This window comes from Delphinapterus leucas, chromosome 1, assembly GCF_059928025.1.
Source record: "Delphinapterus leucas isolate spDelLeu-1000000601 "Yukka" chromosome 1, BTC_Dleu_Yukka2, whole genome shotgun sequence".
Classification (NCBI taxonomy): domain Eukaryota; kingdom Metazoa; phylum Chordata; class Mammalia; order Artiodactyla; family Monodontidae; genus Delphinapterus; species Delphinapterus leucas.
In genome coordinates, this window is record NC_143129.1 from 64,023,258 (window position 1) to 64,037,534 (window position 14,277).

A 14,277-nucleotide genomic window follows, 5' to 3' on the forward strand; every position below is an offset into this window, starting at 1 on the left:
CTCTTGCTTTGTTCTGTTGACCCTTCTCTTGCCTCTTCGTACCTGGGAATAGTAATGGATTCCTCCTCTTGCTTGTCCTGAGGTGTATCAGCATGTCTGCTTGATTCCATTTGTGGTTTTAATTTACTGTTAGACTCCTACAAGTAATTCAGTTTTGATATTACAGTTCACCTTAGGCAATTCTATTTGCTAAGATATCCATATATGTGTGTGTACATATAAGTATATATTCCATTGTCCACTTGAATCTATAATTAACTTTACTCAGTTTTCAATAGTTGCTTAGTCTTGTGTTTCTATGTAAGAATGTGGGTTCTTGGAGGACAAAAAACACTGTTTACCATCTTTATATCACCAGACTTTAACAGAATACTTGTCACATAGCTGATAGATGAATTTATTCACTTTGATATAACACCCAAGATTAATATTACTATCTTCAGCAAGAAATTAAAGTTGTGTTTGACCTTCAACAGACTAAAGCCTCCTTAGTCATATAAGATCATCACAAGACATTAAGCCTGACAGATTCCACCTTTACCATGCTTTAAGAATAAATTGTCTAATTTCTATTTTAAGGGCAAAGCATGCAACCCATTTCAATAAAATATTTATCTCATCTTAATTTAAACTTATAGCTCTGCGATATTTACTAATGTGCCCAATTTTACCATACTCTTACCTTGGACAAATTACATAATTCATCTCAAAGCCTTGGTTTCCACATTGATAAAATGAAAAAAATGATACTTGTTATCAGAGGGTTGTTGTGCTGAAATAACATATGCTAATCACTGAACATAGTGTTTAACAAAATGGGCATTTAATAAGTGGTAGCCATGTTTAACTTTCAGAGAAGTAGCAAATAAATTTATAATACAATTAGAGCATATTACTACACAGGTCTCTGTTGTTGCCATCTTTGTCGGAGGCAACTTCTCCGAGATAAAATGCTTATAACATGTCACATCAATAAACAAGAAGTTAGGAGAGGAACAAAGCATCTCTATGAGTCTATCTTATAATGTTAGATCTAACATTCCATGAGGAAAGCATAGGGGACATTCCATTTTATTACATATTTTTTAACAAAAATTAAACTACCGTAGAGTCTATCTTTAAAAACCAGACTCCACTTAACCCACTTGCTCTGTTACTCATTACTGTACATTCTCTCTGTGAACTGTACTCACTGTTGCCACAAAGGACACAACTGGCACTATTGGCAAACTTTGAATATGGAAACTTTATTAGAAAATAGTATTGTATCAATGTTAAATTTTCTGAATTTGAAAATTGAATCATAGTTAGGAAGAGAATGTTCTTGTTCTTAGGAATAGCCACTGAAGTATTTAGGGGTAAGGATGCATGATTATGTAACTTTTAAATACTTAGGTGGGGAAAGAGGTGGGGAGAGAATAAAGCAAATGAAGTGAAATGTTAACAACCCCCTTGAGTTAAGTCGAGTATACTTTCTGGCCCTCTGTTCCTTCATCTACTAGGAGAGAGAGATTGGGCTGAACTCTTTCAGTATTATTCACACTGTGAGCCATGAAATTCAATGAGGAATGGAGCCTGGCATCAGAAAATGTTAACCAGTGAATCTGAATAAAGTGTTTGCAAGAGTTCTTTGTATTTATTCTTTGGTAAGTCTGAGATTCTTTCAAAATCAAAAGTAAAACGAGCTAATTATATTTACATAACACCAAGGCCCTCTGAGCACTAACAGGTTAGAGGCTAACAGGTTAGCTATATGATATACCTGTGTACTTCCTCACCAAAACAGTTGAGCTGTATGCTTATCAAGAGTCAATTTGGGGCTTCCCTGGTGGCGCAGTGGTTGAGAGTCCGCCTGCTGATGCAGGGGATATGGGTCCGTGCCCCGGTCCGGGAGAATACCACATGCCGTGGAGCGGCTGAGCCTGCGCGTCCGGAGCCTGTGCTCCACAATGGGAGAGGCCACAGCAGCGAGAGGCCCGCCTACCGCAAAAGAGTCAATTTGTATTTGTAACCTAAAATATTTATGCCTCTTATTATACTTATGGAATTTAAATATTCAAACCAATGAAATGCCAATAAAAAGTTGTTTCCATGAAAACTAAATTGATGAAGGTGAACAACAAATAAATTACTATAGAACAAGATATGGGTAAGAAAAATCTGTAAAACTTTGGAAAAAAATTGTACAAAATCTAGATTGACTTGGCAATCAAATTGCTTCAAATGTGTCTTTAAGTTCTTGCTCTGCTTTGAAGAAAAAGAAAATGTAAACAATTTATAATAAAAACAATGAGGTGCTCCAACAAACAGATTCAGGCTCAGATAAAAGGTCTTAGCCCTGCTTCAAAGATTAGTGAGTGAATGTATAATTACACATTTGAGTCAAAAATTTAAAAGTTAAAGTATATCTGCCATTTTTATGACCTATTGCTTTAACTGACTTTTTAAAATTAACTGATCAACAATTGGTCTCTATAATCAATCCCAGCCCAAGGACATCTTGCTAAAGGAATTCCATAGATACAAACTCTCCTGCTAGTAAATACTAGTTTGTAGCCAGGAAGTCTGTTATTACCATACTTTTAAGATTTGCATGCTTGCTTGCTCTCCTAGAAGTATTTCCCTCTAAAGGGAGAGCACTGATTGTAGATCTGCTGCTTAACTCCTTCCTTCCCAGTCATTGATAGATTAAAAATGATATTTCATTGTTTATTTTGATTTACATTTTGACTGATGCTGAACAATTGTTCACAGGCTTATAACTGATTTGTATTTTTTTTCTGCCTCATAGGAGAGAAGATAATAGCAACAAAATATTGAAACCTGGAAAGTATATGAATTAGTGGCAATTATCTTAGCCAACTTGAGAGACAGGAATCCTAAGCAGGTCATGAAGCAACCTAATTCACACAGCTAAACCCCACATAAGGGAATTGAAAGCACCAGATACCTCTGAGCATGGTGTGGGCTAAAAATAGAAGGAATAATAGAAAGCCTATTTAAGAATCAATCAGAAGTCCAGAGATTTAGTCCTCGAAGAAAGGATCTCTGAAAAGAAAGAACAAAGGATCTCTGGCGAGGAGGATATTAGGCCCCACTAAGGGTGAAGGTCTAAAATTGAAAGAGAAATAAGAAAATTAGAGGACCAACATCTGAATAATTGGAGCTTAAGAAAGAGAAAATAGGGTAGGAGATAATCAAATAATTCAAATTGGTGAGACTGGAACCCCATTCTGACTTTACGTCCAGTGCTATTTATATTCTTTCAGGATAACTGGCATATCTGATTCATATTAACTGTAAAAGGACATTTTCTAAGCTTTCAGAAATGTTGGGGATAGTCAGAGACTTTGTTCAGGTGATTAAAGGGTGAGGCTTGCATTAGCCCTCCCCAAACCAATTATACCAAAATATTTGGCAGAACTAAAGAACTATGGTTAAAAAAACCAAAAAGAATGTTTTATTCATGCAAGCTATGCAGTGACATGCCAGTACAGCTCAATAATCACATTGCCTTAAGTTGTTCTGTAAGAAGGGCAGAGGCTGTAACTGGCTAAAGCTCTAACTGGCTAAGGCACCAATGCAGGGAAGCAGCCACAGCAAGCAGATATGCAGATATAAAGTCAACTGTGGACAGAAAAACACAAACCAAAAAACTTCTGGGTTATCTGTGGATGGGTAGTCTCATCATCATGCCCAAGCAGAGAAACATACTATAAGCAACTTCCCTTCCAGGTGGACTATTTCAGTCCAAGTCAACCTGGATCCGAGCAGTGGACTCACAGATGATGAGCGAGTCTAACATCAGGCTTTCCGAAGCTTCAATTGACAACCTATGGCTTACTGTTTCTCAACATCCCAGGCCAATTAAGTCAGAATCTCAGAGTAGTGCGGGGGCATCCATTGCTAAAGCTTTCCAGGTGGTTCAACTCTATGTAATTAACTTGAGAGTCATTGCCCTAGCCAAGGTATCATTCAATTAGTGTTTGTTTGGCTTAAATATGCACTAAATCAAAACACTGTATTAAACAAAGGACCCAAAGATATTTAGTAGAAATGACGTGTAGCAAAAAAATTGATAGGAAAAAAATGATAAAACAATCCAGCTGGGGCATGGGTGGGAGGAATGGATAAATAAGACAAACAAGAGAAAGCAAAAACGAAACTGGAATTGTTTTGGATTACTATGCCCAGCCACTGCAGGCTTAAATATGCTACTAACTTGGGGGGTGGGGAGGTAGGCGGTGTCAAGAGAACAGTGGAATGGACGTGCAAGAGTGAATTCCCACCTGAAATCTGAAGGCTCTGGTGTCTGCCTGGTGTCTGGACCCGGTTATTTTAGGTTAGAACTCTACTGCATACAGGGGAAAGAATGAGTCCTTGTCCCAAACCTGTCCAACTAGCTGTGCAACGTCAAGTAAATCTCTTTGGACGAGAGATTCCTAATGTCTAAAATAAAGAGCCTGGATTAGTAACCCTGAAGATCTCTCTCCTGAAGATCTCTCATCAGTCTAACTCTGATGCTATAAACAAGGGATCACACACATCTCCTTACTTCAGGAAAGGCCCAAGACGAGCTGAAGCCGGTCGTCAGGCTTCGAGCCATCCTCATTTTTCCGCTAGGCTTCCTTAGCCCCGGGAATGGACCAGGCACAAAGCACCACGTTATTAAGGCCTCATCAACCCCAGCCAGGAGCAAGCCCTAAGGCGCCCCACCCTGCGTGACTTCTCAGAGCTTCCACCACCTCCCCTGAACTTCCGACCTCCGCTTGGGACCTCAGGAGCCCGCGGCTGTTGTTCCTCCCTTAAAGCACAAAATCATCCCGGGGATCCAAACTTCGCGTCCGCTAGGGCCTCTAGGTAGAGAGCGGAGGGGGGAATCGACTCCCTCGACGATCTCTGCGGCCTGGACCCGCTCCCTCCGCCTGGCGCCAGGCTGCGGAGCGCCGAGCGGCTCGATGAGCGGGGGTGCAGCTGCGGCGGAGCGGCAGGCGCCGGGTCCGCGCCTACTGTCTTCCCCCTCCCCGCTTTCTTCTTCCGCTTCCCACTCCTTCGTCCGCCCGCCCAGTCCTGCCCATCCCCGGAGAGCTGCCCGGAGCTCCCCGGGAGACTCAGGTACGGCCGCCCGCCTGTTCCCGACGGGAAGGGGTGATGTGCGGAGAAAGGAAACGGAGACGAAGTCCCTGCCCCGCCGCCCCCAACGTCCGCGTCGGGCAGGGGGACCGGCCTCGGGGGCAGTGGAGGGAGCCCAGAGTGGGAAAAGGCTGGGGTCGGACCGGGGGTTCCCAGAGGAAGGGCGACCAGGACAGGGGTGTGCGATGGGGAGCGGTTAAGGGGGAGAAGAATGGAAATTATAGGGTGCTCTGGGGAAATGGGAAGAGAATAGTGGCGGGGCTGGGGAAGATTGGAGAAGAGTGGGAGGCAGCCCGGACTGCGAGTGGGGATCTTGGGACAGAAAGGACTAGAGTTAGGAGATGTCGGGGGACGTGGCCTGGTGCGACAGATGGGGTGGGAGGGGGTGTGTGTGTGAACGGAGCTGCTTGCTGGAGGGATGGATTTGTTTCACCATGAAAAGGTTTGGGAGAGAGAGCACCAACCCCGCTGTGTTTATAATGACCGGAAGGTGAGGTGAATCATTACACTTTGACAGGTTTTGTGAATAACATCTCCAGGCTGTGTCCATCCAAGTCACTTATTTCCGTGAAACTGCACCAACCAAGACTGCTGATGAGAGATGAGGAAGAGGAGTCAGAAAGGGAACGCAGGCTGGGAAAAGGGAAGCCTCTGCCCAGATTCAAGCTTTTTGTGAAATGAAATACTAGGGGGGTTGGTGTGCTTGTTTGCATAAAGCAAAATAGAAGCCAACATTTGCTAAACAACAGGTTAGAAGTTTATTACTTGTAAAGCCACTGAATTCAGAACGTACTGCCTCTTCAAAAAATACATACATGAAATTGTAAACGTATGATGATGGCATAAGAAGCGTATGGTGATGTGACATTTTAAAAATGTATTGGTGATGTTGAAATACATCATGAAGGTTCTCTTATTTACATATATACCTAGACACAAACACCTGAATTCATATGTATTTTGTACAGGAGAACTCTTAGGTAGAATATGTATAAATCTAATTTCTGAGCATTGTTTATTTCTACTAGTCATTTGGTGCAAATACCATCATTTACCCTGTGCTTCCTCAAGCACAGTTAATTAATCTGCCTGCTGCTTTGATGATGGCTTTTATGTTTGTCAGACAGTGATTTCTTGCCTTCATGAAGCTGATTCTTGGATTATGGGACCTGAATTTGGGTTTGCTCATCATTAAACTTGTAGCTTTACTGTATATTTTGTAAAGATGTTATGTAAGTTGGCCTGTTATTTGCTTTTGGATATTGAAGCAGACCCTTTGTAGGGTTTAAAATATAAATAAAATACAGGTATAATTAAAAGCTCTAGTTCTTCGGTTGCTTCCTTTGTCATCTGTTTCTCCATGCATTCTGTAACATTTCTGCATGAATGAATTATTCTGAAATCAAAGTATGAGGAATAAAATGGGTCAGATGCCGGATGTACGTGACAGAAATATTGTAGAATGAAGAACTCTAGAGCTGTTACTTAGGTAGCAAGTATTTGGTTTTTGTTACAAGTGGTTAAGTTTCTGGTTTGGAAAATTATTTCTTATCAAAGAAAAGTGTATCAATTTGTTTTGATGGGAAGTCAACTTAAAATTTTACTTTATTTTGTTTATGAAACTGTACTCTGGGCTTGTTTATTCTTTTTTAAGTGTATGATATTAACCAACAAATGTCTAATTACACTTAAAAATCTTAGAGGTTCTTCTCGTGGAAGGGGAAAGAGGACTGCTGGATTGTTACAGGGAAGTGGTCTTTCTAGAACAGAACTGTATAACCTGATAGACAACTAATTGGATAAATATTAAAATGGATCATGCACAGCCATTAATAATTTAGGCCTATGTTTCTGATATTTCAATCAGTAGAGTGACTAACACTATTAGTTACTTATCTTTTACCAAGCCTTAGTTTTCTCTTAGTTTCTTTGTGCTTACTTTGAAGGAGTGTTGTAATGAGTAAAAGAAAATGTGTGTAAATCGCTGAGCATAGTGCCTGACACATAGTAAAACATTCAGTACACCTTAGCTATTCTTCTTATTCATCCATCTTCTAGTCCAAGAGGCTGAAAACTCGTATTTGCTTGTCAGCTTTTTCTCAAGAAAATTTTGAATATGTTGCGTATTCAAGCATTTTCCTGGAAAATCATAATGCAAATTAGTATATAAAAGACTGTGAGACTTTCTGTAGCAAACCAAAAAAACAAAAAACCTGGCTTTGTTTAACCCAGTACTTTCCAAACTTACCCCTTTTCTTGGAGCACCTAGTGTTATGCATTAGAACAGGACGTTGTAATTGACAGAATGTTTTTGCATGTGTGTATTAATCTGATTTGACCATCCCAACTCCATGCAGAAGCCTAGAAATCACTATTTTACAGATGAGGAAACAGAATCATTGTTTAAGCAGCTCCCTAAAAGTGAGAGAATTAGAAGTGTTCTGCTGTCTTCTGACTCCAAGTTAAAATCTTTAAGCATTTGATGTCTCACTTGCAAGGGGACAACCTCCTAATTTTCCCTGTCTCCTGTACAAGCTGCTCTTTGATTTTATAAAAATATTTTCGCTAATTTCCCCCACGTGTTCTCTAAAAGTTACCTCCATTTTCTCTTTTTAACTGTTGTGTATTGAGGCCTAGCTTGGAGGCCAGGGTCACTGGAGTGGAGCAGGTGAGAGGGAGCAGCTGCAGTCAGAGAAGTGGAGGGGCCCCACCATATAGGGCCTTGTACGCTGTTTTCAGTACTTTAGCTTATACCCCAAAGTCTCAAATCTGATGAAATTTATTTTCTCCTTAAGGTGGTGAAGACTTATTCTGCTGAGAAGTAGAAGAGTACTTCTTCACTAAAAAAGATGCCTCCCAAGTTTAAGCGCCACCTAAATGATGATGATGTCACTGGTTCTGTGAAAAGTGAAAGGGTAAGTTCAGAATCTTAATCTTTAAAAAAGAAAGATTCAAAATATCTTTTCTTTCCTTTGTAAATAATTTGTTTTAGAATAATCTAATATTTATGGCTATATTCGAATCCTATTTGTTTTCTTCATAGTAAACATTAAAAAATATATGTTACTTAGATTGGGACTCAACCAAATTCTATTTCCATTATTGACCAAATTATGTTCCCAGCTTCTTTCTAGTCTTTCAAAGGGAATTTTGTACAAATACACAATATCTTATTTAGTACTCTGGAGCCAAATGTGGTTGGAGTTCCTCAGAATTTTTCAGATTTTACAAAGCTAGTTAGTGCACATTATACAAGAGCCTTTTGGGGGTCTAGAGCAGCACCTCCAAACATTAATATTTCTCAGTGGAATGTCTGATTATTCTAATTAAGTATATAAATTAGCTGACATCAATTCAGGTAAGATTTTCCTCCAAATGAGTTTTCACTCCAGAGCTTATAAAATCTCTTGGTTTTCAGAACTTTTTAGATTTTGGAATTGCAGATAAAGGATTCTTGTCCTGCAGTTGCCACAGAGTCCAGAGTAGCTTTTATATAATGTTCAATTTTTAGTTTATTTCAGAACATTCTGTGCAGGATTGTATAAATCTAGAAATTATGCAGCATTTTGGAAGATAGCATTGATATGGGTATTGTAGATAGGCTACTTTTAGAATAAGTAATCAATAAGTATTTATTGAGGGAAGGAATTAGAGCTATTCTTTTTCATCCAGCAACCTAAAGCCCTCCCTCACTTCCTATCTTCTTGCCATTCCTTTATTTTCTGATTCATGCAACGAATGTTTATTGACTACCTACTATGTGCTAGGCATTGTGCTAAAAACTAGAGGGCATGGTCTCTGCCCTTAAACAGCAGATAGTCTGTTTGACTTCATTTTACATGCTCCTTTTTTGCACAACCTTAGAACCTCTGTCTAACATCTTATGATTTAGGAGTATCTTGAAATACAGTACAGGAATCATTTGTCATCCCTTTATTCTAACTCTTTATTCAGTGTCTGTTTTTGTTTTGCTTGAAGGGGGATACAATCCACCAACAGACTAACTGCTAGTAAACTTTTTAGAATAAGCTTCATTTACTCAAAAATATAAAATATACAGTTTCAATCAGTTCTACTTCTAAGACCATAACTATGGCACTTTCTTTTTACATTGTTGGTTGAATACTACCTCAATTTATTGTAAAAATAGGATATTAGATAGCAGAATTGAAAAAACAATTGGCTGTTTAACTAGAGTCCTCCTTTTGAATGTTTATCAGATCATGAAATTTGATAACTGATTGGTTCTAAGAATTTATAAATTACTTTTATAAAACTTTAAAAAATTTTGTTCCTCTTTCCTGTAACACTTTTGATAACAGCTTTATTGAGATATAATTAACATGCCATACAATTCACTCATTAAAAGTGTACAATTCAGTGGATTTTAGTAACTAGTATTTAGTACCAAATTGTGCAACCATCACCACCATCAATTTTAGGACACTTTCATCATTCCAAGAAGAAACTCTGTACTTTTTAGCAATCATCCCCCGTCCTCCTCATCCCTTCAGCCCTAGGCAACCACAAATCTATAGATTTGTCTATTCTGGACATTTTATATAAATGGAAGCATACACTATGTTGTCTTTTGTAAATGGCTTCTTAGCATAATGTTTTCAAAGTTCATCCATGTTGTAGTATGTATCAGTACTTCATTCTTTTCTATTGCTGAATAATATTCCACTATATGAATATACTACACTTTCTTTATTCATTCACCAGTTGATAGACATTTAGGATTATTTACACTTTTTGGCTACTATGAATACCACTGCTATGAATGTTCACATACAAGTTTTTATTTTCATTTCATTTCATTACATATGTTTTCATTTCTCTTGGGTAAATACCTAGTAGTAGAATTACTGGGTATTATAGTAACTCTATGTTCAACCTTTTGAAGAATTGCCAAACTGTTTTCCAGAGTGGCTGCACAATTTTTATATTCCCGTCCAGCTGTGTATGAGAGTTCTAATTTCTCCACATTTCTCCTCACCACCAATTTCTCCTCACCAACACTTGTTATTATCTGCCTAGTGGGTGTGAAATGACATCTCATTGTATCTCATTACCCTTTTTTGATAATGTATCCCTAGCTCTTGTGTTTTTGTTCAGTGAATAAGTGTAAAGACATTCGTTTTCATTGTGTTTCTCATTGGGCAACTATAATAAACACACATTAGTATCATCATCCTCTAAGGCAAATAAACTGTATTGTAAATGTAATGATTGTTACTTATTAGCTAGAAATATTTGTTGAAGGAAGTAATGTATCTTCCTGAGTATTATTGACTTTGAACATGTTTTCATGTGGTCATTGGCCATTTCTTTTTCTGTTAGGAATTGTCTATTTCTCTTCTTTGATGATTTTTCTATAATGTGTCTTTTTCTTACTAGTTTGTCAGTGATCTTTATATAAGAGAGATACCAGACCCTTTAGTCTGAAAGTATGTTGCAAATTTCTTTCCCAGCCTGTTACTTGCCATTTAACCTTGTGTATGATATTGTATGTTCTTTACGTTTTAAATTTTTATGTAATCAAATTCATGAATTTTTTTTCTTTAGAAATTCTGGGGTTGTTTGTGACTTAGGAATACTTTACTCATCTTAATAGTTAAATACTTATTTTATATATTTTCAGGCTTTGTAATTTCATAAGTAAATGGATTTAAGGTCACATTTTCCTTTAGGTACTGCTGTGACCATACTCTACAGATTTTGTCTTGTAATGTCCCCAGTGTCATTGATTTCTAAATAGTTTGTTAAGCTTGCATTTACCTTTTAACATTTTAACAGAAGACTGTTTTAAAATTTCCTTTTATTTGTTTTAATTTCCATTGCATTATGTCCAGAGAATGTGGCCTGTGTAATTTCTAGTTTGGTCTATTTATTAAAATTCTTTTATTGCTTATTCATTTCTTGGATATTTGAAAATAACATTTGCTGAGTACACAGTTCTGGATTATTTATTTTTTTGTCTTCCTGGTTTCTCCATCTTTGAAGGATATGTTAAAGCTTTCCTATGATTTTTGAATGTATCCATTTCTTCTTATAATTTGAGCAGCTTTTGCTTTATGTATTTTGAAACTATATTGTTACATATAAACATTCGTTGCTGTTAAATCTTAGTGGATTGTGTATTTTGTCATTGTAAAATCTTATTTGATTGTTTAATGCTTGTCCTAAAATAATCTCTTTATATTACTTTTGCTAACTCTAACATTCTTTTTGTTAGAATTTGATAATATATCTCTTTCATCTCTCTTTTTTCTTTCATCCGTTATTTGACATTTATTTTAGGTAAATTTCTTATAAACAGATATTGGCTGCAATTTTTTTGAACTCTAATTATGTATAGTTTTTACTTCGAGTAGAAGCATTCAAACCATTCACATTTATTAAGATAACTGATATATTTGGACTTTTTCTGCACTTGCTAGTCCCTCTGCTGGCAGTGAATGCTCTTCACCCTGATCTTTGGTTGGCTCTTTGTTATTGTTTGGATCTCAGCCTAAATTTCACCTTTTAAGAATGATTTTCCTTGACAGCCTAATCTTATTTAGTCACCCTGTCACTTTTTATCCCATCACTGTTTTAATTCTCTGCATAACATTCATCACCATCAGGTGTTTTTTTGTAAGAGTTCAGACCTTGTCTGTCTTGTCCAAAGCTGATGCTTGGTACTTAGAACAGTGCCTAGTACATAGAAGATGCTCAGACGTAGTTGTTAAATGAATATTGAACACATCCTCTTTTCATTTTCTTACTCTTTGTGTATTATTTATTATAATATATAGAGATAATGACATTCATTGTACTTCTTATGTTTTCCCTATTTTCCCTAACTTCTTTAGCTAGATGGATTATTTTTCCTCACTTTTTCCCTGCCCCCAGGACCACTAGGCAGTTAAAAATTTCCTCCCTTTCTTTCTCTTTCCCTCTCTATTTTTAATTAACTTTATATGTTAACAATAATGTTTAAATTTGTGTTCTCTCTCAACATGCCAAAAACTATGCCCCTCCACACTACTTTTTCATTCTAGGCCTCTTCCCACTTCTCCACTCCTCTCCCCACTAGGATGAGCATGTTACTTTGCTTTTAACTTCCTCATTTTACTCTCCACTTCCTGCTTTTGGGTTTTGTGAGAAAAGTTTTAGATTCTTGTAGAATTTTTCTTTATATTATGCATTTTTATCTTTCAAGTTATAGTTCACAATTATCTTCCATTTAGATTTTTTTTTTTTTTCTTTTTTGCGGTATGCGGGCCTCTCACTGTTGTGGCCTCTCCCGTTGCGGAGCACAGGCTCCAGACGCGCAGGCTCAGCGGCCATGGCTCACGGGCCCAGCCACTCCGTGGCATGTGGGATCTTCCCGGACCGGGGCACGAACCCGTGTCCCCTGCATCGGCAGGCGGACTCTCAGCCACTGCGCCACCAGGGAAGCCCTTCCATTTAGGTTTGACCACACATTTTATTAGATGTGCTGAGTATGTCAATCTCCATCTTAAGATCTTTGTTCTGATTTAATTTTCTTTTTAGCTGGTGTAATTCCTTAAGTAGTTACTTCAGAAAAGGTACATGGGTGTTGTATTTGCTTCCTGTTGCTGCTTTAACAAATTACCACAAACTTAAAACAACACATTTACTGTCTTATAGTTCTGGTGACCAGAAGTCCAAAATGGATCTTGCTGGGATAAAATCAAGGCACTGGCAGGGCCATGTTCCTTCTGGAGACTATAGGGAAGAAGCTCTTTCCTTGCCTTTCCCAACTTTTAGAGGTTGCCTGACCTCCTTGCTCATGCCCCTTCCTATATCTTTAAATACAACAGGGTGACATCTTCCAACCTCTGTCCCTCCCTCCCTCCCTCCCTCCCTCCCTCCCTCCCTCCCTCCCTCCCTCCTCCCTCCCTCCCTCCCTCTCTGTCTCTCTCTCTGTCTCTGTCTCTCTCTCTCTCTCTCTCTCTCTCACACACACACACACACACACACACACACACACTTCTGCCTCTCTCTTTTTTAAGTACTTTTGTGATGACTTTGGGCCCACTATATTGATCTTCCAACCTCAAGATCCTTGATTTAATAACTTCTGCAAAGTTCCTTTTACCATTCAAGGAAACATATTCACAGGTTTCGGGGATTAGGATGTCGACATCTATGGGGAGCCGTTATTCGGCCTACAAGTTGTATACTGTTTGAGTTCTTGCATGCTGAAAAGGTCTGGGTTTTGCTCTTCTTCAGCCTCCTTTTGGAACTTTATATCTTCCCCTTTTGCGTAGAAGGTGAGACATTCCTCATTTTAATAAAAACAGTTGTATCTTATAAGGTAAAAGTATAAAGTTGTTTTTGTTTGGAAGTTCAAATATGTGTAGAGGGCTATTCGTAGGCCGAGTAGCTGTTAGGTGGACTGTGCCAGTTAATAAAGCCTTGTCTCTCAGCTCCAAACCTACCTTCTATACTCTTCTCTCTGATGCTAGAGTTGGACTCTGCAGCTACATTTCTCCTTTGCCCCCAGCTTCTTCTTAGGTTCTGCTGATAGAGAGAGACTGGAAAGCAGGGGGAGGAGGAAGGACTTGCCCCTCCCTGATTGCCTGCATCCCTTACTCCCATGCCAGCTTCAGTGACCTCTCTACCTTGTGGTCAGTCAAAGGATTCCGGGCTTATAAGCATTTTCTTAGAAAGTCTGCAGTGTGGTTCCATATCTTTTAGCTTCCAGTGAAGCACCTGTAATTACTCTTCCCTGTGTCTGGAAGCTTGGAGTTAAGAAATTTCACCAGGATAGAACTTGTTTCATTACTCTGCCCCTGACAGTTTGTAAGCCCCTTGGAATCTAAAAACTCAAGTCTTTTTCTTTTTTTGACAGAGAAATCTTTTGGAAGATGATTCAGATGAAGAAGAGGACTTTTTTCTGTAAGTTTTTTGTTTTTCTTTTTACAGCTTTATTGAGGTGTAACTGGCATACAATAAAATACATATAAAGTGTACAATAAGAGTTTTGGCATATCCACTGTATACCTGTGAAATCATCATGAAATTCAAATAGTGAACATAGCCATCACCTCAAAAGTTTCCTCAAACCTCTTGGTAATCTGTCACTCTCCCAGTCCCAGGCAGCCACTGATCTGCTTTCTATCACTGTAG

General features: G+C 38.4%; 1 protein-coding gene across 3 annotated transcripts in view; it reads left to right on the forward strand.

Moving 5' to 3' along the window:
• Positions 1–4,800: 4,800 nt before the first annotated feature.
• The window catches only part of VAMP4 (vesicle associated membrane protein 4), a 30,408-nt gene continuing 20,931 nt past the window's right edge, over positions 4,801–14,277 (forward strand). Inside the window, exons 1-4 of one of the 3 annotated variants that reach the window (XM_022560087.3) lie at positions 4,803–5,115; positions 5,651–5,882; positions 7,929–8,048; positions 14,000–14,046. In XM_022560087.3, coding sequence (XP_022415795.1) covers positions 7,983–8,048; positions 14,000–14,046 — 113 coding nt within the window. In that variant the 5' untranslated portion in view covers positions 4,803–5,115; positions 5,651–5,882; positions 7,929–7,982. Of the gene's footprint in view, positions 5,116–5,650; positions 5,883–7,928; positions 8,049–13,999; positions 14,047–14,277 lie in introns of all 3 variants that reach the window. The other 2 variants (XM_022560089.3, XM_022560086.3) reach the window with 2 other exon arrangements.